Here is a 24,737-nt window from a genome sequence, read left to right on the forward strand (position 1 = left end):
GTAACGGCGGGGACAAGATGAGCTGCCTTTCAAACTGCTCTTCCCAGAACGGGCCCAGCACATCAGACCAGCCAGCTTATCTGCTTGGCGAAGGTCATCCACAACCCCAACTGGAAGAACCTAGGTGGATCTCTTCCACGCAAAATGCCTACGATGTGACGCCAAGTTCCAGCAAAACCTGCTGCATTTACAGCATTCAGGGATTTAACTCCACTTCGCATCTCCCGGCTGAAGCTCTCAAGCACCGTGCATTTAAGATCTCAGCTATCCATAAATCCTGATGAGGCATTTTCAATTTCTAAAGTAACTAAACCCCAAACTTTTAACCTGTTTTTATTTTGTTTTGAATAAAAATCTTTCCAAAATAGAGTTGCTCTCCCCATCCTCTGCCCTCAACAGGCACTAGCCTCACTTCCCTCTTTCCATCATTCCCTACATTCCTCCAAGAACCCAGCTCTTTAACCATCAACCACCTGCTCTCACTCTGTCACCCTCTGACACCACAGTGCTCGCTGAAGTCACCAAGCAGGCGTCTGGGAAGTCTGAGAGTCACCCCCCTACTTCAAATCGGTACCACCTTGCCTAATCGCCACCATTCTTTCCCCTCATTTCTACTTTTTTTTAAATTCCTTTCTACTTTCTTTTCTCCCATTTTCTACTGCTCCTCCCACATTTGTCAGCATTCAGGTTTTAGCACAGCTGAGATTTTTTAGGTAAAACTCTGAAGTGAAATGGGCAAAACTAAAATCTAGGCTGTGAGATATCAGGACAGGGGTTAGTCTCACGAGGGTACTGATTGTAAGTACACGGAGCATCATGGGGGTTTCTAGGGTGCTGGTAACGCCCCATTTCTTAACCTAAGAAATTATATAAATAATTATATGAATTATTAATACAACCCATATAATCTGGGTGCTGATTATATGAGAAAGTTCTTGCTCTGAAAATTCACTGAACTGAACATAATTTCTGTTCTTCTCTGTATGTTATATATCAATAGAAGGTTTACCCCAAAGTAAAGTGCTATAATATGCAACTTTCCTTTTCATTCCTGTTTTTTCTTCCAGATTGGGGTCAACTAACTAGGGTCTAGCCTTTCTGGTAAGCAGAGTTTCATGGAACTCAGCCACGCTCACTGGTTTACGTATTACTGTGGCAGTTTTGGGGCTGCGACAGCAATTCAAAGTTACAACAGAGACCTTAACACCCACAAAGTCTAAAACATTTACCATCTGGCGCTACAGAAGAAGCCTGCTACCCCTGCCCCAGAGGGTAAACCGGGGTTCCACACCGGCCAGCCAGCATTACTGCAATCCCTGCAACGTCTGTTACCCTCCAAGCTCCGTGCACCCCAGGGACGTCCCAGAGTGACAAAGGCATAAAGGGCTGACATAGACCATGCTTTACCTTCTACAGCTAATAGGCTTAACACTTACCTAGGCATAATCTTCTCAAAACTAAGACCTTTGTCTTAGTCATGAGATAGAAAGACTGGACATTCCCCTAAATAATAATTTTCAGAAAATTAATACAATAAAGGCAGCTATCTCTGTATTTCACCATTCTGCCCGATACCTATGTACCTCACCCCACGTCTTCTTACGCCACCCGCTAAAGGCTTTCTGCCAAGCATTTTCAATAAATGCAACAATGAGCATCAGGGCCTTGGTTTGCTACACAATGATTAGCAACTACATGTTTCCTAAAAATGTGCAGAGATAGTGTTTTCTAAGTGTGACAAGCGTACCACCAGCAGTCTGTGAGGTGATTTTAGGCAGCACAAGAACTCACAATTTTACTGGCTATGTATTTATTTTAAAATGTCTTAGTATAAAGTATACTTGAAATTTAGTATGAGGTACTAGCACATGGATAGACATACAGACCAATGGAATAGAACTGAGAGTCCAGAAACAAAACCCATACTTCCATCGCAAACTGATTTTTCAACAAAGGGGCCAAGACCACTCACTGAAAGAACAGTCTCTTCAACAAATGGTTCTTGGACAAACGGATATCCACATGCAAAAGAAGGAAGGTGGATCAGAGACATCCACCTCACTCCATACCACACACAAAAAATAGCTCAAAATGGATCAAAGACATCAGTTTAAGAACTAAAGCTATTAAACTCTCAGAAGAAGACAAAAGGAAAAAGCTTAATGACTGTGGAGGCATGATGGTTTCTTAAATATGACACCAAAGACAAAGTAGATAAATTGGACTTCATCAAAATTTAAATCCTTTGTGCATCAAAGGATGCTATCAAGAAAGTAAAAAGACAAGCTACAGAATGGGATAAAATATTTGTAAGTCATACATCTGATAAGGGCCTAGTAACCAGAACATGTAAAGAATTCTTACAAAAGGCACAAAAAACAAACAACCCAATTAAAAAATGAACAAAGGGGGCTTCCCTGGTGGCGCAGTGGTTGAGAGTCCGCCTGCCGATGCAGGGGACACGGGTTTGTGCCCTGGTGCGGGAGGATCCCACATGCCGCGGAGCGGCTGGGCCCGTGAGCCATGGCCGCTGAGCCTGCGTGTCCGGAGCCTGTGCTCCGCAACGGGAGAGGCCACAACAGTGAGAGGCCTGCATACCGCAAAAAAAAAAAAAAAAAAAAAAAAAAAAAATGAACAAAGGATTTGAATAGACATTTTTCCAAAGATATACAAATGGCCAACAAGTACATGAAAAGATGCTCAGTGTCATTAATCATTACGGAACTGACAAGCTGATTCTAAAATCTAGATGAGGGACTTCCCAGGTGGTCCAGTGGATAAGACTCCATGCTCCCAACGCAGGGGGCCCTTGTTCGATTGCTGCTCAGGGAACTAGATCCTACATGCATGCTGCAACTAAGAGTTCACATGCCACAACTAAGAAGCCCACAAGCTGCAATTAAAAGATCCTGCATGCTGCAGCTAAGACCCGGCACAGCCTAAATGAATAAATAAGTATTTTTTAAAACCTCTCAAATCATATTAAAAAAATTTTTTTAAATAAAATCTAGATGAAACTGAGAAGTACCAAAAATTATCAGGATAACCATGAAAATGAAAACCAAAGTAGAGGACTTACATTTACACTACTAGATACCAAAACTTGGACTAAAAGTAATTAAGACAATAAGAAATTGAATAGGCAGAAACCAAAAAACAATGGAAGAGAACTGAATGCAAAAACAATTCTTCACCTCCACAGTCACCTGATTTACAACAAAGGTGATACTACAGTACAACAAAGGATGATCTTTCCAATAAATAGAGCAGATTAATTAGACATCCACATGTAAAAAGCCTTGACCTTTCCACCAGAAACAAAAATCAATTTTGGTTGGTGTATCAATCTAAAGGTGAGAAGTAAAACAATAAAGCTTCTAGATGAAAATGTCTTCATGATTATAATTGTCAAAAATTACTTAAACAGGTCCCAAAAGTACTACGCATAAAGGAAAGGACTGATAAATTGGACAACATTAAGGTTAAAAACTTCTTTCATGAAAAGATTATCCTTGAAAGAGTGAACATGAAAGTACAAAGAACTCAAGTGCAGTATACATAAAGAACTCCTACGGATCAATACTGAAAATACATGTTAACTCTTCACCAAAAATATACAGATGACAAGCATATGAGAAGATGCTCAAGATCGTAAGTCATAAGGGAAATGCAAACTAAAACGATGAGATACCCAATAACACACACCGATTAGAAGGGCTACAAGTCCAAAATAATCAATAACACCAAATGCTGACAAGGATGCAGAACAACAGCAACTCCCATTCATTGCTTGTGAGAACACAAAAGGGGGCAGCCACTGTGGAGAGGTCTGGCAATCTCTCACAAAGCTGTTTATAGTCTCACCGTCTGATCTAGCAATCATGCTCCTTGGCATTTACTCAAATGAGCTGAAATCTCATGCCCTCACAAGAACCTGCACATGAATGTATACACCAATTTTATTCATAAGTACCAAAAAACTGGAAGCAACCAAGAGGTCCTTCAAAATGTAAACCAATACGCCGTGGTACATCCATATAATGAATATCCTGCGGCAATAAGCAGAAAGGAGCTGCGTCAAGCCATCAAGAGACAGGGAGACGTGTAAAAGGCACACTGCTTAGTAAAACGCAGTCTGAGAAGGCTACATGCTATATGATTCCAACTATATGCTGTTCTGGAGCAGGCAAAGCTATGAAGACAGTGAATCCTAACGTAAGCTATAGACTTTGTTTATAGTAATGAATCAAAATAGGTTCATTCGCTAAAACAAGACATTAATAACGGGAGGCTGTGAGGAGATAAATAAGGAGTACAGTATACAGGAACTCCAAACTATCGGCTGAACTCTGAGCAAGCCTAAAAACTGCTCTAAAAAGTCTACTAACTAAAGACAAACAAACATCCAACTCAGTAGAAAAATGGGAAAAGACTTAAGAGCTTCACGAAAGAGAACAAATGCTTAATAAACATAAAACCCTTATTAGCACAGACCTGCAAATTAAAAATCAAAATGAGATAACACTACACATATCAGGAGGGCTAAAATATTAAAAGGACAGACAATGCCAAGTGCAAAGAGAGTGATAAGGCAAAGACTACAGAGCAAATGGAAGGTTAATCCCCTACTGGTGGGAGAGTAAACTGGTACACTCACTCACCACTGCCCACCATGACCCAGAAATGCATAAAGGTTCCCAGCAGCACTTCTTTGTAATAACGCCAAACTGGAAACAACCCAAATATCTATAGTAGAAAGGATAAATTAAATGATAGTATGTTCATACAACAGAATACTATATACCTATGAAAAACGAACAGATTTCTGCTATATAATAGGGAGGATAACCTCATAAAAACAAATATTGAATGAATGAAGCCAGAAAGAAATGGGTACATACTATGAACTCAATTTAGTTCAAAAACAGCTAAACTTAATCTACGGTATCAAAAGAGGACAGTGGGGGTCAGCAGGTAATAGAGAGAACAAGGGGAACTTTTAAGGTACTGCTAATGTTCTGGTTACATATGAAAATTCATGAAGCTTTTCACTTAAAATCTACACACTTTTCTACATTGATGTTCTATTCAATTAAATTAGTCACCTAAATACAATAATAAAGGAGTTTCAAAAAACACATTTCTGGCTTCTCCTGAAAAAAAATCATTAGCTGTGGCAATAATTAAATGGAGCAAAGTAGGAGCCGGCCCCTGTGGAAAAAATAGGAACTCCAATTCTCCGAAACCCCAGAGCCAGCTATCAACTGCTATCACCTACTACCTTTAACTGCCTCGCTAGTTTGCATTAGTGTCTGACCTACAGACAACTGAGGTTTTGAATTCAGTTAAAGAACTGAGGTATTAAGAGAGCACAGTCTGTTCCTGCAGTTTATTAGATTACATACATTTTTCATTTTAACCCAGAAAAGCAACAGGTTTCACGTTTGCTGAGAGAAATGCTAGAGAAAGGCACCTCGGAGCCCCAGCTCCCTCCCTCCCTCCTTCCCAGCAGAGTGGCCTCAGCCTGGACCACACAGTGGAATCTCCTGTGAGCTCTAAAAGCCGTGATGCCCAGGTCCCACCATAGGCTCAGATGTCACCGGATGAGGCCCGGTCATCGAGAGCTTTAAAAGCTCCCCACATGACTCCATAATGCGCTCCAAGGGTGAACACTGCCACCGGAGGTCTTGCTGCGATATTTCACGTGAGAGAATTCTAAAACAAAAAAGAAGTTTGAAAAATATTGCTAATTCCTTGAGCACTGTCTTTGCGTATGGAGACAATGTAAAAACGCTGATATACATTAAGCATTTTAGAACTGCTGAATTGACTCTATCTAATGAAGAATTAGGTTTACTATGGTTTTCCCAGGCTAGGTTTGTGTCAAAGACCAAGATCTTGAACCCATGTTAACTCACTACTTGATTCCAGGATCATAAAATCTTTAGATTTTGTGTCTTATCTAATCACACTTTCTTCAAAATACTAAACACTCTGAGTTTCTGTCTACCTGAAAAGTTCGATTATGGAGAGTACAGCTTGCTCCTTTCTGAAGAAATCTTTTCATCCTTCAATACCTGATATTGATAGAAAGTAATTATTTTAAGCAGAATCTATCTCCCCTTAACTGTTACCCACCAATGACACCTAGTTTTGCCAGGGAAGCAGAGTCCCCTTAAAGCCTCAGAGCACTTCCCCTACTGCCCTGTAAGAAGTTCAAGCTCTACTTCTGTTAGCTATGCTAGCAGTCTCCGCCCCTTGAAGGAAGAGTACAGAGTTACTGAATTCATCGGAGAAAATCTAAAATGGCCTGAATTGGTAATCTGAGCAAGAACGGAATTGTTTATTCCTTTGGCTCAAGGTCTGCCTGCCTCAGCTCTCTGGAAATGAAGTATTAACAAATATCCCTTCAACAGAAAACAGAAACTTAGCAGGAGACCAACTAAAGGTTCAAGCTAGGCAGGAAAGGTTTGCACCATTCTACTGGAAAAACAGAAGCCACACAAGATCCCAAAATGTAGCTTCCATCCAGATCACATTACGGCTTATTAAGAGTAAACTAAAATAACAATGATAAAAAAAAACCCTATCTCACTCATCTTTATATTCCCAGGACAGTGCCAGGCACAAAGGTGAGTGCTCAACAAACACTCCCCCATCAATTTATGTAACAGATGAGGCTGACTTCTTTACTTATGTCCTAAAGCTAATTATTACTTTAAGACACGTTTTTATGCTACTGACAAGGGATTAATCTCCGAAATATACAAACAGCTCATACAGCTTAATATCAAAAAAACATACAACGCAATCAAAAAATGGTCAGAAGACCTAAATAGACATTTCTCCAAAGAAGACATAGAGATAGCCAACAGGCACGTGAAAAGATGCTCAATATCGCTAATGATCAGAGAAACGCAAATCGAAACTACAATGAGGTATCACCTCACACTAGTCAGAACGGCCATCATCAAAAAGTCTACAAATAACAAATGCTGGAGAGGGTGTGGAGAAAAGGGAACCCTCCTACACTGTTGGTGGGAATGTAAATTGATACAGCCACTATGGGAAACAGTATGGACGTTCCTTAGAAAATTAAAAACAGAGTTGCTATATGATCCTGCAATCCCACTTCCGGGCATGTATCCGGGGAAACTCTAATTCGAAAAGATACATTCACCCCAATGTTCAGAGCAGTTCTAGTCACAATAGCCAGGACATGGAAGCAACCTAAATGTCCATCAACAGAGGAATGGATAAAGATGTGGTACATATATACAACGGAATATTACTCAGCCACAAAAAAAAGAATGAAAGAATGCCATCTGCAGCAACGTGGATGGACCAAGAGATTATCATACTAAGTGAAGTAAGTTAGAGAAAGACAAATATCACATGATATCATTTATATGTAGAATCTAAAAAAAAAAAATGATACAAATGAACGCATTTACAAAAGAGAAATAGACTCACATACCTAGAAAACAAACTTATGGTTACCAAAGGGGATTGGGGGTGAGGGGGAGGGAGAAACTAGAAGTTTGAGATTAACATATTCACACTACTATATATAAAACAGATAAACAACAAGGACCTACTGTATAGCAGTAGGGAATAGGGAACTCCACTGGATACCTTATAATAACCTATAATGGAAAAGAATCTGGAAAAGAATATATGCATATGTATAACGATCACTTTGCTAAGTTGCATTTAAAAAAAAAAGGAAATGTTTTTGAGCAGACCTCCTCCTCCTCATTTCTGGAGGTTTCAGTTTTGACATCATTTTCCTTGGGAAGCCTAGACCACCAGTGACTGTTACCTGCTGCCATAAACAGTGTTCCTGCCGTCAGAGGACACACGCCGTCCTGAGACCCAAGGCAGAGACCTCGTCTCTCTTCTTAAACTCTGCACCCTCAGCCCCTAACACGGTGCCCACCTACGACAAGAAGTGCTTCAAAATGCTTGCTGAAGAAATGAATTAACCCACACGTAGGGCTTTATAGTTATGAGGGCAGAGCAATGCAATGGACCTTTTGGACTCAAAGGCAGATTCAAATCCAACTCTGACACTTACTAGCTGAGTAGACCTTCCATATCACTTAACCTCTCTGAGCCTCATTTCCCCTATAAAAATATAGGGGAAATATAGGTGTTGTGTAAAAATCCCCACCTCCTACCTTCCATGTTTTTCTTAGAATAAAATTCATAATGAGTGACACAGAAAAACAAGCAAAATAATTTCAGATTATGAGAGACATTAAAATCGTAATTAAAATCGTAAACTGTTAGAGCAACAGTCCCCAAACCTTTTGGTTTCAGAACCCCTTGATATTCTTAAACATCACGGAGGACCCCAAAGACCTTAACTTTCTACAGGTTATACCTATTGACAGCTGCCCTACTAGAAATTAAAACTGAGCAACTTTCCAAACGCTTATTCACTGAAAAATAAATCTAGTCCATGTTAACATAAATGCACATTTTTGTGTAAAACATACTCTCCAAAAACATAGTAAGAGGAGTTTTCACTTTTGTACATCTTTTCAAGGTCTCCTTTAACAGAAGACAGGTGGATGCTCGTATCTGCTTCTGCTTTCTCTCTGTTGCAATACGTTGTTTTGAGTGAAATACATGAATATAGCGCTGCCTCACAGGGTTGGGTGTCGCCACCACGGCTCCTGCTGAAGAGTCAGCAGTTTCACCCTTAATGGCCTGTGTATGATTAGTGCAATTGTTAACCAAGTGAAAAAGCCCAACGGACTTAGTATCACTACAAGAATATTTACCTTGCAGATGCCTGAAACTGTCTCCAGAACTCCCAGGGGTCCATGAACCAACTCTGAGAACCACTGTGGTAGAGAATGACTGGTCTAAGGCAGGGAAAGCAACTTTCAGAAGGGTCTGAGGAAGGAGGCCTCTCTCGGGAAGCTGAAGCCCAGAATGAGCAAGGGGTGGCTTCTCAGAATAGGGAGCAGCAAAGGCCCTGAGGCAGAAACAAACGTGGCCTCGTCCAGGAACAAAGGACTGAGGGCAAGGAAAGAGAAAGGAGAGTCAGACGCAGGCCAGATCAGGCAGGGTCCTGCAAGGAGTGGGACTGTAAGTTAAAGGGATGAAGGATCCTCTGCAGAGTTCTAATCAGGGTGTGGCCACCTTATTTACATTTGAAAGAGATGCCTCAGGCTGACAGGTGATGGAGACCAGCAGAGACCAGTCAGAAGGCTCCCACAGAGGCCCGCCTCGCAGTCACACTGGAGAGGGAGGGAGTAGGGCCGACTGAAAACACGCCTCTGAGGGCGAAGCTACAAAATTATGAAACGCCTTGGGGAGGAAGGGAAAGAATTATTTTTCAGTTTGGGGCCTGAAAAAGCAGGTGAACGGTGATGCCATTTGGTCAGACGGGAAAAACTGGGGGAAGAAGAGGTCGCAGCCGTATTGCAATGTAAACTTCACATTCTTTCTCTACCCTAAGCCTTTTGCAAGTGACTAAGAACTGCGGGACACTGCACTTTATTTTTTTGCATAAATCATATTAACGAGAAAAAAATTAACACTGACCAAAATAAGGCCCGATCAGGGTGCGAGGCCTTTAAGACCTCCTTCCAGACACCATCAGCCACTAACGAGAACTCTAGCAGCCACTAGGCAACTACAAACGTGCACACCTGGACTGTTCTCCAGCGACACCTCTCCAGCGGAAACTCGCGGGCGCTGCAGCCCGGTTCCCATGCCCGTGAACTTCAGCAACTGCAGTAAGAGCACTGACAACGCCGCTAAGCTTACACCTAGCCTCTCCTCCTCTCTTCCCAAACGCCGCAGCGGCAAAATGGAACGGACGCAACGGCCTTCCTTTCCAGACACGACCTCTTTCTCTTCCGAAATCCGGAGCGCCCGCCCGCCTGGGTCCCGAGCCTCAGGGGAGGGTGACGCTGGGCCACCGAGCCCGGGGCCGGAAGACGGTGCACCTGGACACGAGCCCCGCACGGTCTCGGCCCCCGTGTCACCGCGGGGGGACCCGCTCCCGAGCCCCCCGCGGGCATCCCCCCGGGGCCGTGGCAGCTCGCGGTCGGGCCGGGCCCGCCACCCCGGGGATGCACACCGGGCCGGCGCCTTCTCGTCAGAAAGGCCTCCCACGACCTGCGGCAGCCGGGCCGGGAGGGCGGCGGGCGGGGGAGCGGGAGGAAGGTGGCGGGCGGGGGAGCGGGAGGAAGGTGGCGGGCGGGGGAGCGGGAGGAAGACGCCGAGGACGGGGGAGGAGGACGAGGTGTGGAGGGGGGAGGAGGAACGGCGGGGGAGGAGAAGAGAGAGTAGAGGAGAGAGAGGAGGAGGAGGGCGGCGGCGCGCGCCTCGCCCCCGGCCCCGCCGCCCGCCCGCGCGGCCCAGGAAAGTAGGCCCAGCCCGGCGGAGGGGCCGGCCGCGCCGCGCCGGTATCATTCCGCCCGCACCCTGCGACCCAGCAGTCGTGCGGCGGCGGCGGCAGCGGTGGTGACGGTGGCGGCGGCGGAGCACCCACCCCGGCCCGGACCCGGCCCCCGGTCTCCAACCCCAGCCCGCTCCGCCGCCCCCGGCCCGGCCCGCTCCCGGAGCCCTCCGCACCGCATCGGGGGACTATATTCGCGCGGAGCGGCACAGCGCGGCCGGGCCGGGGCCGCTTACCGGTGTCGCCGCGCGCCTTGCTCTCCTTGGGCTTCGGGGGGCGGCCCCGCGGCATCGTCGGCGGCGGCGGCCCACCCCTCGGCCGCACACACACTCACACACATACACTCGGCGGAGCGCGCACGCGCGGGGACCGGACGCGGGGGCGCGGCGCGCACCCGGCCGAGCGGCGGAGGCGGGCGGAGCGGCTCAAGCGGACGCCGAGTCACGGCCGAGCGCCCGCGGGCCTCACGGGGGGAAGGCGCCCAAGCGAGCGAACGGGAGAGCTCGAACCCCGCCAACTTCGGCGGGTTCCATGGCCCGGCGGGCCGTGTTCGGGGCGTTGAGGGCGGGCGCGCGGTGGGGGCTGGGAGCGGCGCCGTGCGCATGCGCGGTCGGCCGTTCGGGCCTGGGCGGACGGAGGGCGAGCGGCCGCGGTCACCTAGCGGCGGCGCCTCCCGAGGTGTTGGGCAGCCGAAGTCAACGCAGCCGGTAAGGCCGTCGGGAAAGTAAGTAGGAAACGTGTCCTTGTAACGGGCCGAGGTGGTGAGAAGGAGCTTTCCAGGTGGAGTCAGGTAAAAGAAACAACCCAGCCACGGGTCCTTCCTGTGCCGCGTGCGTAGTCTGCGTCCTGTGTGTGTATATGCTCGTGTAATTCCAGGAAAACTGGGCGCTCCATCTCCCCGGGTTGCTTCCGGAAGGCCTTTGAGAGCATCCCTGTGAAAACCACAGGGGCAAAAAGGCTGGGAGCCTAAATTTACCCAAAACATCGACCTTGGACTGAGGAGGACCCACCCAGAAGTCACTTATGTTCCTATCCTCTGATGTAATGCATTAAAATTTACAATTTCAAATGTGTCCATCTGTTATTTTTGTTGTTGTTGCTCATACTGACTTAACCCAAAACCCGAACAGGAACATGACGGCAGAGTGTTAGGTGAGGTCAAACAAAGCCAAAAGAAAGTAGTCTAACATCGTCTTAGTATCCTCAGAAAAATTAATGCAAAGCCATAAATAATGACCACCAACTGCACGCAGGGTATTATGAGGGAATACAAAGGTTAACAAGACAGTCTGTCCCCCCGAAAAACTTGGAACCATGGGGCAAGAAACACAAAACTAGTCAAAAATCCACAGAGAACTTTGAGAAGGACAAGGTTAATTATAGTTAGAAAAGTAAATACAAAAGACCCCTTTCTTAACTGAAACTTAGTAAGTGGTTGGGTGCTAACAGATGGTAAAGGGTTTTCTACCTGGAGGCAACAGGTGAAGAAGGAGGTAAAGTAGGAAAAACTAAAATGAGTCTTATCTGTTAGGGGTTTTATATACATCCAATTCCTGAAAAAACTAAACACGCTCAGGTTATTCAACCTCCCGACATCAGGCAGCCAGTGGATGGCAGATGGGATTTAGCAATGAACATTTCCTGTTCTTTAACTTCTTAGCATGTTTTAGTGCCTTACATAAAATACTTCTAATCCGTACAACATTCCTTCAAGGTACTCTTTTAGGAATGAGATTCAGAGAGGTTAAGGAATTTGCTTAAGGCGGCTACATAGCCTGTAAGCAAATCCAAGACGCAAACCAAATCTGCTTACCTGTTAACCCCGTGCTCCTAGTTGCATCACAGCAGAAGTCTACGTTAAGTTTAGACAAAATATGACAGGGGCTTCCCTGGTGGCGCAGTGGTTGAGAGTCCGCCTGCCGATGCAGGGGCCACGGGTTCGTGCCCCGGTCCGGGAAGATCCCACATGCCGCGGAGCGGCTGGGCCCGTGAGCCATGGCCGCTGAGCCTGCGCGTCCGGAGCCTGTGCTCCGCAACGGGAGAGGCCACAGAAGCCACAGAGGTGAGAGGCCCGCGTAACGCAGAAAAAAAAAAAAAAAATATATATATATATGAAAGTACTACCATATGCATGTTAGGGCTGGAGTACCTTGTAAGGCTGAGAAAATGGAGACAGATAATAATCCTTAGTCATTTATAAATCAGTTTGGATGATGGTGATGTGTTTGTGAATGTATACCCTATTTTGTTCTGAAAAAGATTTGAAGCAATTTATATCAGGGGAAAAACATGAGGAAGTCAGGACAATGGAAACAATAGAAAAAGTGAGTCAGCACCCAAACTAATGAAATGCTTATAAAAAGCAAATAGGAAATCAAACTCCAGGTTTCTTAGCCCAAGCAGAAAAGTAGACATGATTAGTTACAAGATCCTCACTTAATCCATGAAAGAGAACTGCACCTCCATCACTGTACCCGCTATGTAGTTCCGTAGGTTTCTTTCTTCATCATACATGTATACCTACACATATCTGCAGAGACGTTTTGACTTCTTCCCTTCTGGTTTGGATGCCTTTTATTTCTTTTTCTCTTTTTTTCTGGCGAGGACTTTCCAGTGCAATGCTGAATAGAAGTGAGCGTAGGCACCCTTGTCTTGTACCTTGTACCTAGTCATAGTGGGAAAGCTTTGAACGTTTCACCACGAGTAAGATGTTAGCTGTGGTTCTGTCATATATGGCCTTTATTATGTTGAGGTACGTTCTTTCTCTACACAATTTGTTGCGAGTTTCTATCACGAAAGGATGTTGAATCTTGTGAAGTGCATTTTGTGCATCTGTTGAAATGAGCATATGATTTCTGTCTATTAATGTGGTATATCCCATGTGCTGTTCTTCGTTGCTTCCCAGGAATAATTCTGCTTGCTCGTGGTGTGTGAGCCTCTTACTGTGCTGCTGAAATCACTTTGTGGATATTTTATTGAAAATGTTTGCATCCATGTTTATGAGAGGTATTGGCCTATAGTTTTCTTTTTTTGCTGTGTCTTTATCTGGCTTCGGTATCAGGATAATTCTGATAAAAATGAGTTTGGGAGTGTTCTCTCTTCAGTTTTTGAAAGGGTTTGAGAAGGATTGGTGTTAATTCTGCTTTAAATGTTTGGTAGAATTTACTGGTGAAACCACCTAGTCTTGGGCTTTTCTTTGGTGGGAGCTTCTTGATTACTGTTTCAATCTCCTTACTCATTATCGGTTTATCCAAATTTTCTGTTTCTTCATGATTCAGCCTTGGTAGGTTGTATATAGGTTGGTTTTCTATACTCTCCCTCCTGGGTGTGTCAGAGGGTTCCATGGAGGACTGCTCTTTTCCTCCTTTTCATTTCGAAGTTGATAACTATATCAGACATTTAAAAAGGGGGCATAAAACATATCCTCCCCAGAATCACCACACAGGGCACAGCTAGAAAACAGGACCAACACCGTGGAATCTCCATATGTGAGATGACTGAGAATGTCCTCCCCCTAGAGATACCTGCTCTCCTGATACTATAATAATCATCCCCTTGCCTTTACAGTTGTACAGTCTATTTAGATGTCTTTAAATAAACGAAGTATTCGTCAGTTGGCCCAGCTTTGGAACATTTTCTTAAAGTTCTTCCAAATTCTGCTTCCTTGCTCAATATTGTGTTTGTGAGATTCAATGATGCTGATGCATATAGCTGCAGTTCATTTATTTTCACTGTTGTATTTCATTGTAAGACTATGCCATAGAGTATTCATTCAGTCCATGATGGACTTTGGGGTTATGTCAAGTTCTGTTTTGTTTTGTTTTTAATTTTTACTGGAGTAGAGTTTACAATGTTGTGTTAGTTTCAGGGATACAGCAAAGTGAATCAGTTATACATATATCCACTCTTTTTTAGATTTTAGGCCATTACAGAGTATTTGTAGAGTTCCCTGTGCTATACAGCAGGTTCTTATTAGTTATCTATTTTATATATAGTAGTGTGTATATGTCAGTCCCAATCTCCCAATTTATCCCTCCCCCCCATCCCCTGGTAACCATAAGTTTGTTATCTACATCTGTGACTCTACTTCTGCTTTGTAAATAAATTCATTTGTGCCTTTTAGATTCCACATGTAACTGATATAATATGATATTTGTCTTTCTCTGTCTGACTTACTTCACTCAGTATGGCAATCTCTAGGTCCATCCATGTTGCTGCAAATGGCATTATTTTGCTCTTTTTTATGGCTGAGTAATATTCCATTGTATATATATATACCACATCTTCTTTATCCATTCCTCAGTTGATGAACATTTAGGTTGCTTCCGTGTCCTGGCTGTTGTAAATAGTGCTGCAGTGAACATTGGGGTGCATGTGTCTTTTTGAATTACGGTTTTCTCCAGGTATCTGCCCAGGAGTGGCATTGCTGGGTCATATGGTTTTGTTTGTAAATGAACATGTGCTGCTATGAGTAGTCTTGTACTTGCCTTCTGGTGTTGAGTTTTTAAATACAGTATGAAAAATATTTGTGCCTATTATTTTATTTTTTGCTTTCAATTTGTTCCATCATCTAAGTTTACTTTTCTCTACTTTCTTGCCTTCTTTTGGATTGACATTTTTTTCTCGTTCAACTTTTTCTCCTTTCTAATTTGAAAGTTATATGCTGTATTCTGTAAGGGAACCCTAGAAACTTCAAGATAATACTTATAAAAGTTGAATGTTAATAAATATATTTACCCTTCTCCTAATTTATATACCACTTAGTTCTGTGTTTTAATTCTACTTTTAAGCTTCAAAAGATATTATTATATTATTTTATTTAGTCTGATTTGTCTAAATATACCTCCATGTTCCAATTTTTTTGTCCTCCACATTCCTTGTATCTCTGACCTTCATCTGCTCTCTCTTTCCCTCTGTCTCATACACGTACTGTACAACTTCACTTAGTAAGCATGGCTAGTGCCAAACACTGTCATTTTTTGTTCACCTGAAAATTATTTTGCCCTCATTCTCTTTTTTTTGCGGTACGCGGGCCTCTCACTGCTGTGGCCTGTCCCGTTGCGGAGCACAGGCTCCGGACGCGCAGGCTCAGCGGCCATGGCTCACGGGCCCAGCCGCTCCGCGGCATGTGGGATCCTCCCGGACCAGAGCACGAACCCGCGTCCCCTGCATCGGCAGGCGGACTCTCAACCACTGCGCCACCAGGGAAGCCCTGCCCTCATTCTTAAAAGTACTTTTTATGGGTAAATAATTCTAGGTTGACAATCATTTTCTTTCAGTCCACTGACAGTGTTCCACTTTTTAGCTTGGCTTCTGTCATGGGTGATGAAGTCTCATCAGTCTTTGTTCTTTGGAGGTTATCATCGTCACTGGAAGTTGTTAAGGCCCCTCTCAGCTGTTCGTGTCATGCAGATTCATCACGGTATTCGTGTCATGCAGATTCATCACGGTATGCCTAAGTATGGATTCTTTTTATTTACACTTTCAAGAATTCATTTTAAACTATAAGTGAACTTTCTCTTTCTCCTGGAATCCCAACCAGATTCATGATAGGCCTTCCCATTTTATTTGCCATGTTTCTTAACTTTTCTTTCATATTTTCTGCCTCTCTTTCTCTCTGTAGTGCATTATGGATACTTTTTTAATATTTATTTTGCAGTTCACTGATTTTATCTTCTGCCATGTCTTCAGTTAAACCTATTCATTGAGTTTGATAATTCAGTTATCTTCTGTTGTATCTCTTGTAATTTGGTTCTTTTTCAAATCTATTTGGTAAATTTTTCCAGCTTTTTAATGAGAAAATTATCAAACCAACCTTTCAAAAAGCTGAAAGAATGAATAGTCAAATGAACACCTGTGTACTGACACCTAGATTCAAGCGTCTTACTATTTCTGCCATATTTGCTTTATCTATTTATTTTTTCTTTCTTTTTTCCAAACTATTTAAAATAAGTTGTAGACATCCCATTTTACCCCTAAATAGTTCAGCATGTATCTCCTAAGAACACTGGAATTTTCTTACATATCCACAATACCATTATTATACCTACAGAAATTACCAATAATCTCCTAAAATGGTTAATACCTAGTCCATATTCAGATGCTCCCAATTGGCCCTGAAGTTTGTTTTCCCAGTCAGGATCCAATAAGGGTTAATGTCTTTAAGTTTTTATTGTGCCTCATTTTATTTTTCACAGCTTTATTGAGATGTAATTTACAGAGAATAAACTGCACATACTAAAGAGTAAAGTTGAGTAAGTTGGACACATACAGCTGTGAAGCCATCAGCACAATCAAGCTGTGAATTATCCTATCACCCCTGAGACTTGCTTGTTCCCCTTTGTATTCCTTCCTTCCCCCTACTTCCTACTTATTTCCCTGGCACCCACTGATCTTCTTTTTGTCACTATAGATTAATTGCATTTTCTAAAATTTTGTATAAATGGAATTCATACAATATTCTTTTTGTCTAACTTCTTTCACTCAGAATAATTGTTTTGAAATTTATCCATGTTGTTGCATGAATCAATAATTGATTACTTTTTATTGCTAAACATTATTTCCTTTTGTTTTGAGATATGATTGACATAAAACATTGTACTAGTTTCAGGTGTGCGATGTAATGATTTGATAATTGTAAATATTGTGAAATGATCACAATAAGTCTAGTTAACATCCATCACCACACACAGTTACAGTTTTTTCCTCATGCTGAGAACTTTTAAGATCTATTAGCAACTTTCAGATATACAATACAGTATTACTAACTATAGTTACCGTTAGTAACTATGGTTACATTATATTCCTAGGACTTATTTATTTTATAAAAATACAGAACGCTTCACAAAACTGCAGTCGTCCCCGTGTAGGGACTATGCCTATCTCCTCTGTATCGTCCCATTTTTCGCGCTGTTGAAATAGCACAGAATAGCGTTTCGGTGTGTGGAGGGACCACGGCTTCTCTAACCACCCACCTTAGATGGCGGCTTAGATTGTTTGCACGTTTTGACTGTTATAAACAGGATCCGGACTAGGGTGAGAGAAGCAGGGCACCTTGTGTGCAAACTTAAGGAGGTGCTCGCTGTCAGGTTTGTGCAAATGTCCCACTTGCCTTGCCCTCATACCAGCCCTGATTGCAGATAAAACTGCTGTGAACATTTGTGTCAAGTCTCGGCATGGACATATACTTTTCATTTCTCTGGGGTAGATACCTAGGAGTGGCATGGCAGGGTGATACGGTAGTCGTATCTTTTTCTAGAAGCTACTAAACTGTTTTCCAAAGTGGTTGTACTGTCTTACATTTCTACCCACAATGCATGACCTTCCAGTTGGTTTACTTCCTCACCAGCACTTGGAATGGTCAGCCTTTTGAATTTTACTCTTTCTAGTGGGCGTGTAATGGTATCTCACTGTGGTTTTAATTTGCCTTTCTTTAATAACTAATTATGTTGAGCATCTTTCCATCTGCTTCTTTGCTGTCCGTGTATTGTCCTTGATGTATTTGTCTGTTCAAATCTTTTGCCCATTTTTAATTGGATTGTCATCTTATTATTAAATTGTAGAGTTTTTTTTAATATTCCAAATATAATTTATTTGTCAGATATATGTTTTGCAATATTTTCTCCTAGTATGTGGCTTGCCTTTTTATTTCCATAAAGTGTTTTTTGAATAGCATAAGTTTTTATTTTTTTGAAGTCTAAACTACCAGTTGTTCCATGACTTTTATCATTTTTAAGAAACTTTGCCAAAGTCACTAAGATTTTCTGTGTTTTCTTCTGGAAGTTTTAGCTCTTACTTTTAGGTCTTTCTCCATCTTGAGTTAATTTTTGTATACGGTATGAGGTAAGGGTTGAGTTTTATTTTTTTTCCAATATACTATCCAGTTGTTCCAGCACCTTTTATTTAAAAGATTATCATTTCTCCATTGAAATGCCGTGCCAACACTGTTTAAAATTACATGATCATGTAGGTATTGGTCTACTTTAAACTCTGTTCTGTTCTATTACTTTTTTGCTTATTTTTTCTCCAGTGCTACACTGTCTTTACTACTGTAGCTTTATAGTAAGTCTTGAAACCTAGTGGTGTTAAGTTCTCTAAATTTGTTCTTTTGCAAAGTTGTTTTGCCTATTCTAAGTCATTCTGACATTTCCTGAATTTTAAAATCAGCTTGTCAATTTCTTTAAAAAAAAATCTGAGTTTTTGAGTAGAATTACTTTGAATCCTTAGATTGATTTGGAGTAAATTCGCACCTTAACAATATTAAGTCCTCCAATCTATGACCACAGTATCTTTATTCAAGTCTTCTTTAATTTCTCTTTGCTACAATTTGTAGTTTTCAGTGATCAAGTCTTGCCCATCTTTTGTCAAATGTATTCCTCCCATTTCGTATTTTTGAGGTTTTATTAAATATATTGTTTATCTAGCTTCAACTTGATTGTTCAATTGATTTTTCAATATTGTCTCTTTATCCAGAAACCTTGTTAAACTCATTTATAAGTCAGTCTAGCTTTTTCTGTAGATTCCCAAGCGTTTTTTAAAATAAATGATTATGATTTCTACAAATTAAGTATTTTACTTATTTTCCAATATGGAGCCTTTTTTTCTTTTTCTTGCTTTGTTGCACTGGCTAGAACCTCTAATAATAGTTCTAGTACTAATGGATAGACACGATAACAGCAAATATTTTTTTCCTCTTTCATATTAGAAAGAATTCAGTCTTTCCCCATTAATTATATTTTTGCTATTGGTTTTTTATAGTTGAGGACATTCCCTTCTTTCCCTAGATGGTGAGCGTTTCTATCACGAATGAATGTTTGATTTGCTAAAATTTTGTTAAGAACTTTCACATCTATGTTCATGAGTGTTATTAGTCTGTAGTTTTCCTTGTAATGTGTTTTCTGGTCTTACTATCAGAGTAATACTGGTCTCATAGATTGGATTGTGAGGTATTCCTTCCTCTTGAATTTTACAGAAGAGTTTAGCATTAGCACAGTTTTCAAGTCATAGAAATGATGTTTAGGTTTTTTGATTTGTTGTTGTTTGTTTCTCATCTGTCAAGAATTAAATACCAGCAGCCAGTTTTCAAGTTAAAATGAAGATGCAAGCAAAACCATTGGGTATTAATTTGCCACCAGGCACATTCACACGTTTAATCTCTTTCAGTTGTCCCAGGAATAGAAGTGTAGACTCCCATTTTACAAAACTCTCTCAAAAGAGGTTAAATAACTTGCCTAAGGTCACACAGTAGGTCTTGGAGTTCAGATTGGAAAGCAGGTCTCTAGGTATCCAGAGCCCTGTGCTCTTTCCCATACCAGATGAGCAAATGAAAGTACATACCTCGCCATTCGAGAAGCTGAGATCTGGGAGTGGGAATCTGAGTTCACTCCAGAGTTGCTTGAATTCACAGATTCCAAACTGAACTAGACTCTGAAATCTGCCTGAAGCTGAAACTGCCTGGAGTACTTTCAGAAGTAAACCGACTTAGTTTGGCACCTAAGAAAATTGAAATAATATGATAATAGAAATAATAACTTATGATAACTAAATAAAATGGTTACTAGGTATATAGTTTGGCACCTAAGAAAATTGAAATAACATGATAATAGAAATAATAACTTACGATAAGTAGATAAATAAAATGGTATAAGCTAGAACTGTAGTAACACCAATCAGCCTGTCTCACGACTTTCTCAAGAAGCACTCAGTAGCCCAAGAAAACAGGCACAGGCCCACACGGACGGGATGGCGTGAGCACAAAGCAAGAAAGCGACCGGGGGCAGGGGTTAGGGGTAAACTCGGGAGCCACCAAGAGCATGCTTTCAAAAAGCACAGTCAGCTGATGTGCAGTAAGGGATGACATCATTCAAACACCACTCAAGTAAGGAAGCAAACGATGCGTGCAGGGGGAGAGTGTCTTGGATAATAAGGAAAGTGGATGTGGGTCCTGATCAGCATTGATGGGTGGAACAGCGGGAAAAATCAAGTTTGCCATCAGTGAGGAGACTCTAAGACACCAGAAGAAAGAACAATTGCTTTAAAACTTCCAACACATTTTCTCCCATAGATTCCTCAGAGTTGCTGACAGAAAACAGGTGTCAGGCTGTGTGAGCCCAAGAAAATCGCCTTACCTTTCCAGGTCTCGGGCCGTAAAATGAGAAAGCTGAAATAGTGTCTCTCTGAGGTCCCGAGCGATTTTAACTCTGTGACTGCTCTGTGCTTCAACCAAAAACCATCAAACACTATTTTTTTTCCCCAGGGAGAGTCTGTTGGATAACAGTTTAAAGTCAGTGGCCCTTGAGCAGGACACTTCCAGGGATCAGGGGTCGGGGTGTCCTGCTTGCCCACTGATCACAGGTGTGAGCGTTACTCTGGGCTGTAAGAAAAACGAAAATGTACTCATGATTCACTAGCAAACTCAGAGCCCAGCTTCACCATGTGGCTCAGTGGCAGCGCCTCCCTGGGAGGCCGGGCCCACAGAACCAGCCACGTTTAAAGGGAGGGCACATCCCACCCCATTTGCCCTGAGTCCTAAACACAGCCAGCCTCAGTGCCTGTGAATGTACATATCTTTATGCATCTGTTTTCTCTTTGTATATTGTGATATGTATCTCGTTCATTCTCACTGCTGTAAACAGTTCTGTTATATTAACTATATTAAATTTTCTTATCTATTCTGTTGGTGAAATTTAGGCTATTTCTCTTTTTCTTATTATTACAAATAAAATTGCTCTGAACATTCTTATACATGTGGACATAAGTATGCTGGGTTGTAGGAGTGGAGTTACTGAGATTTAAAATGATTTTCCAGTGTAATTGTAATAATCTACATTCTTACCAGCAGTGTCTGAAAACACCCTCATCACCGTCTGGTATGACCAGACGTCTTAATTTTTGTCAACCTGTGGGGTCTTATTTGAGTTTTCCTAATTTCTAGTGAGGTTGAACTTTTCTTCCCTTGTTTTTCCTCTTCACTGATTTGCCTGTTTTTATTTTTGCCTATTTTAAGCATTAGGTTTATGTTTTTTACTATAAGATCTATAGTAATTCTTTAGATATTCTGAATACTAATATTTTATCAGATAAATGTGTTATAAACGTCTTTCTATTCTGTGGCCCATTTTGGTTTGTCATTTGAGAAATGCAAGTTTTAATTCTAACATAATTTCGTGGACGAGCGTTTTTCCCTATCGCAAGAAGAATCCAAGTTGTTCATCGTGATCCTTTCTAATTCCCCCGGAGACCCCTCCCCAGCTCCAAGCCTGTGTCCCCCGCGCTGCGGTGACCTGACCCAGGCGTCCCCGCTCTGGGCCCGCTGGTTGCCCTCCCTCTGTCGCATCCAGCGCGTCGTCCCCACCCCGACCCCAGCCACACAGTCACACAATCACTTTGATGCTGCCCGGTCTCTTAGCGCAGGGTGGGTCTCCCCCGCTAGGTTTTGGATTGTCGAATCCGCTTCCCCAGGCGGAGAGATCTGAGGGGAGGCAAGGCGCGTGAGGCTGGGGACCAGCCCGGGGTGGTCCGGGTGTGAACGCGCCACCCCGGGCTGGGGAGCCGGGGGCGAGGCCGAGTCTCAGCGGGTGAGCTGCAGGGTCTGGAGATTCATCACACAGGCAGAGGCGGCGTGGGGGGAGCAGGGAAAGGGACCCGGGCCCGGGACTGATGCAGGTGGAGCAGGCTCGCGCGCTCCCCCAGCGCCCTGGCTGGTCACCATCACTTTCCACCCGCGCCGGGACCCAGAGGCTGCGACGTGCCGCCCGGGGCACCGGAGCTCCCCGCGCCCCCCGCCAAGGTGGAGGCCGCCCTCGTGGAAACGGCGGGGCTGGGTTCCATCCCCAGGTGACTAGATCCAGGGATGACAGTTTACACACGGGAAGGGAAAGAAGGAAAAGACAGGAGCAGAATGGAGAAAATGAAGAAATGAGAGAAACAGAGTCGGGGAGGAGGAGCGCCACCTGGTGGCAGATCGCGCCGCCTGCACTCTCCCCGCCGCAGCGCAGACCCGGGCCGTTTACGATACAGGCCTGACCTCCAGCGCTGAAGCGGTCATTGGCACATACTGGACGCTTATAATAATGATATTCATTGAGCAACAACTCTGAGGAGTTTTTTTTTTAATATGGAACACTTCAGGAATTTGCGTGTCATCCTTACTCAGGGGCCATGCTAATCTCTGTATCATTCCAATTTTAGTCTATGTGCTGCCGAGGTGAGCACCTGAGGGTTTTTTAAATTAATAGTTGATTTTTGAATAGTTTTACATTTTCAGAAAAATTAAGCATCTGGTACAGGGAGTTCCCACGTACCCTCCCCCCAGTATACACACTTTCTCCTATTAATAAGACCTTGCATTAGTATGTTACATTGGGTGCAGTTAATGAACCAATATTGACGCATTAGTATTAACCAAATTTCATAATTTAATGTTCATTTCTGTGCAGTGCTATGGGTTGTAACAAGTGTGTGTTGTGCATCCACCATTACAGTACCACAGAGGATAGTTTCACTGCCCTCAAGTTTCTCTGGGTTCTACCTAATCACCCTCTCCCCACCCGCCTTGAACCCCTGGCCGACACTGCTCTTTTTACTGTCTCTATATTGCCTTTTCCAGAATGTCATATAGTCAGAATCATGCAGTACGCATCCTGTTCAGACTGGCTTCTTTGTGCATTTAAGATTCCTCCGTGTCTTTTCTGTGGCTTGATAGCTCATTTCTTTTTAGTGCTGAGTAACATTCCATTGTCTGGATGAACCATAGTTTACGTATCCATTCACCTACTGAAGGACATCTTGTTTGTTTCCAAGTTTTCACGACTATGAATAAAGCTGCTATAAACATCCATGCAGGTTTTTGTGTGAACGTACGTCTTCACCTCCTTTGGGTAAATACCAGGGAGTGTGCTTTCTGGAGCACATGATGAGACTATATTTAGTTTGATAAGAAGCCGCCAACTGTCTTCCAAAGTGGCAGCACCCTTGGGCATCCCCACCAGCAATGAATGGAGTTCCTGTTGCTCCACAGCCTCGCCAGCATTTCGTGCTGTCAGTGTTCCGGATTGGTGTGTCCTGGTATCTCACTGCTGTTTTGATTTGCAATTCTCTAATGACATATGATTCAGAGCATATTTTTATATGCTTACTTGCCATCTGCATACCTTCCCTCATGAGGTAACTATTCAGATCTTTGCCCATTTTTAAAATTGGGCTGTTTGGTTTCTTGGTGTTGAGTTTTAACTTTATTTTGGGTACCAGTTTTTTAATCAATATGTGTTGTGCAATATATTTTAATACATATGAAATACAGAGATATTTAAATAAAACATATTTGTTGGGGTGTTGCCTAAAATTATTTCCTATACCATCTGTTGTATGCATACAACATTTTGGGGTATATTATTTAAATCTCCCAATTAAAGTGAAATAGCAGCAATAACACAGAATCATTTCTGTGGACATATGATTAAAGCTAAACAACCCTCATAGTATCCGTGGATGCTCACGTCTCATAGGCTGCAGCCTTGGTTAGATGTCTCTGCGTTCAAACAGATGGACTATTACGACCCATGGTGTAGGAGGCTTAACACACACCAACATTCATCCAGCACTGTCTGCCTGGGGAGCTCAACATGCAGACTTAAATTATATTTATTTCCTAGCTTTGTCATACCTCAGTCCATTCAGGCTGCTTTAACAAAGTACCATAGGCTGCATGTCTCATAAACAGCAGACATTTATTTCTCATAGCTCCGGAGGCTGAAAGCCTGAGATCAGGTGAGAGCATGGTCGGGCTCTGGGGAAGCTCTCCTCTGAGTTGCAGACGGCCATCCTCTTGCTGTGTCCTCAGGTGACAGAAGGAGCGAGGGAGCTCTCTGGGGCCTCATTTACAAGGGCACTAATCCCACCACGAGGGCTCCACCTTCATGACCTAATCTCCTCCAACAGGCCTCACCTCCTAACACCATCACACAGGGGGTTGGGTTTCAACACATAAATTTTGGGGGGACACACATGTTCAGTCCATAACAATACCTTAACATACATAACATACATAATGTAAACAAAGAAGAACAGAGAGCTTTGTGCAATTCTGCAAGGTTAACCCACTACAGCTGCTGACCGACAGTATCCTCTGCCTCAGACGGAGGGAATGATGGTACCAGGATGCTCTGTGCTTGGACAAGCAGGCCCCTTAGACAGGCAGACGGAGGGAATGATGGGAACAGGATGCTCTGTGCTGGGACAAGCAGGCCCCTTAGACAGGCAGAAGTGTAGTTCAGCAAGAATTCTAATGAACTCAGATTCTTGCATCTTTCTGTACATA

The 24,737-nt window shown here is 43.0% G+C and overlaps 1 protein-coding gene and 1 non-coding gene across 11 annotated transcripts in view; both read right to left on the bottom strand.

Annotated features, from left to right (window-relative positions):
- ZNF236 (zinc finger protein 236) overlaps positions 1-10,991 on the bottom strand; it is a 109,232-nt gene extending 98,241 nt beyond the window's left edge. For 4 of the 10 annotated variants that reach the window (XR_010932972.1, XM_067698805.1, XM_067698800.1 and 1 more), the window contains exon 1: positions 10,657-10,989. Coding sequence is in view for 6 of the 10 variants with exons in the window: in XM_067698805.1 (XP_067554906.1) it covers positions 10,657-10,711 (55 nt within the window). In the remaining 4 variants the exon portion in view is untranslated. Of the gene's footprint in view, positions 1-8,789; positions 10,152-10,656 lie in introns of those variants that run through there. The other 6 variants (XM_067698806.1, XM_067698804.1, XM_067698809.1 and 3 more) reach the window with 5 other exon arrangements.
- An 11,538-nt stretch (positions 10,992-22,529) lies between these two features.
- LOC137204253 (U6 spliceosomal RNA) lies at positions 22,530-22,633 on the bottom strand. The gene has a single exon (XR_010933490.1). It is a non-coding gene; the product is annotated as a U6 spliceosomal RNA (small nuclear RNA).
- Positions 22,634-24,737: the final 2,104 nt, after the last annotated feature.

Source organism: Pseudorca crassidens, chromosome 12, assembly GCF_039906515.1.
Source record: "Pseudorca crassidens isolate mPseCra1 chromosome 12, mPseCra1.hap1, whole genome shotgun sequence".
NCBI classification, from domain to species: domain Eukaryota; kingdom Metazoa; phylum Chordata; class Mammalia; order Artiodactyla; family Delphinidae; genus Pseudorca; species Pseudorca crassidens.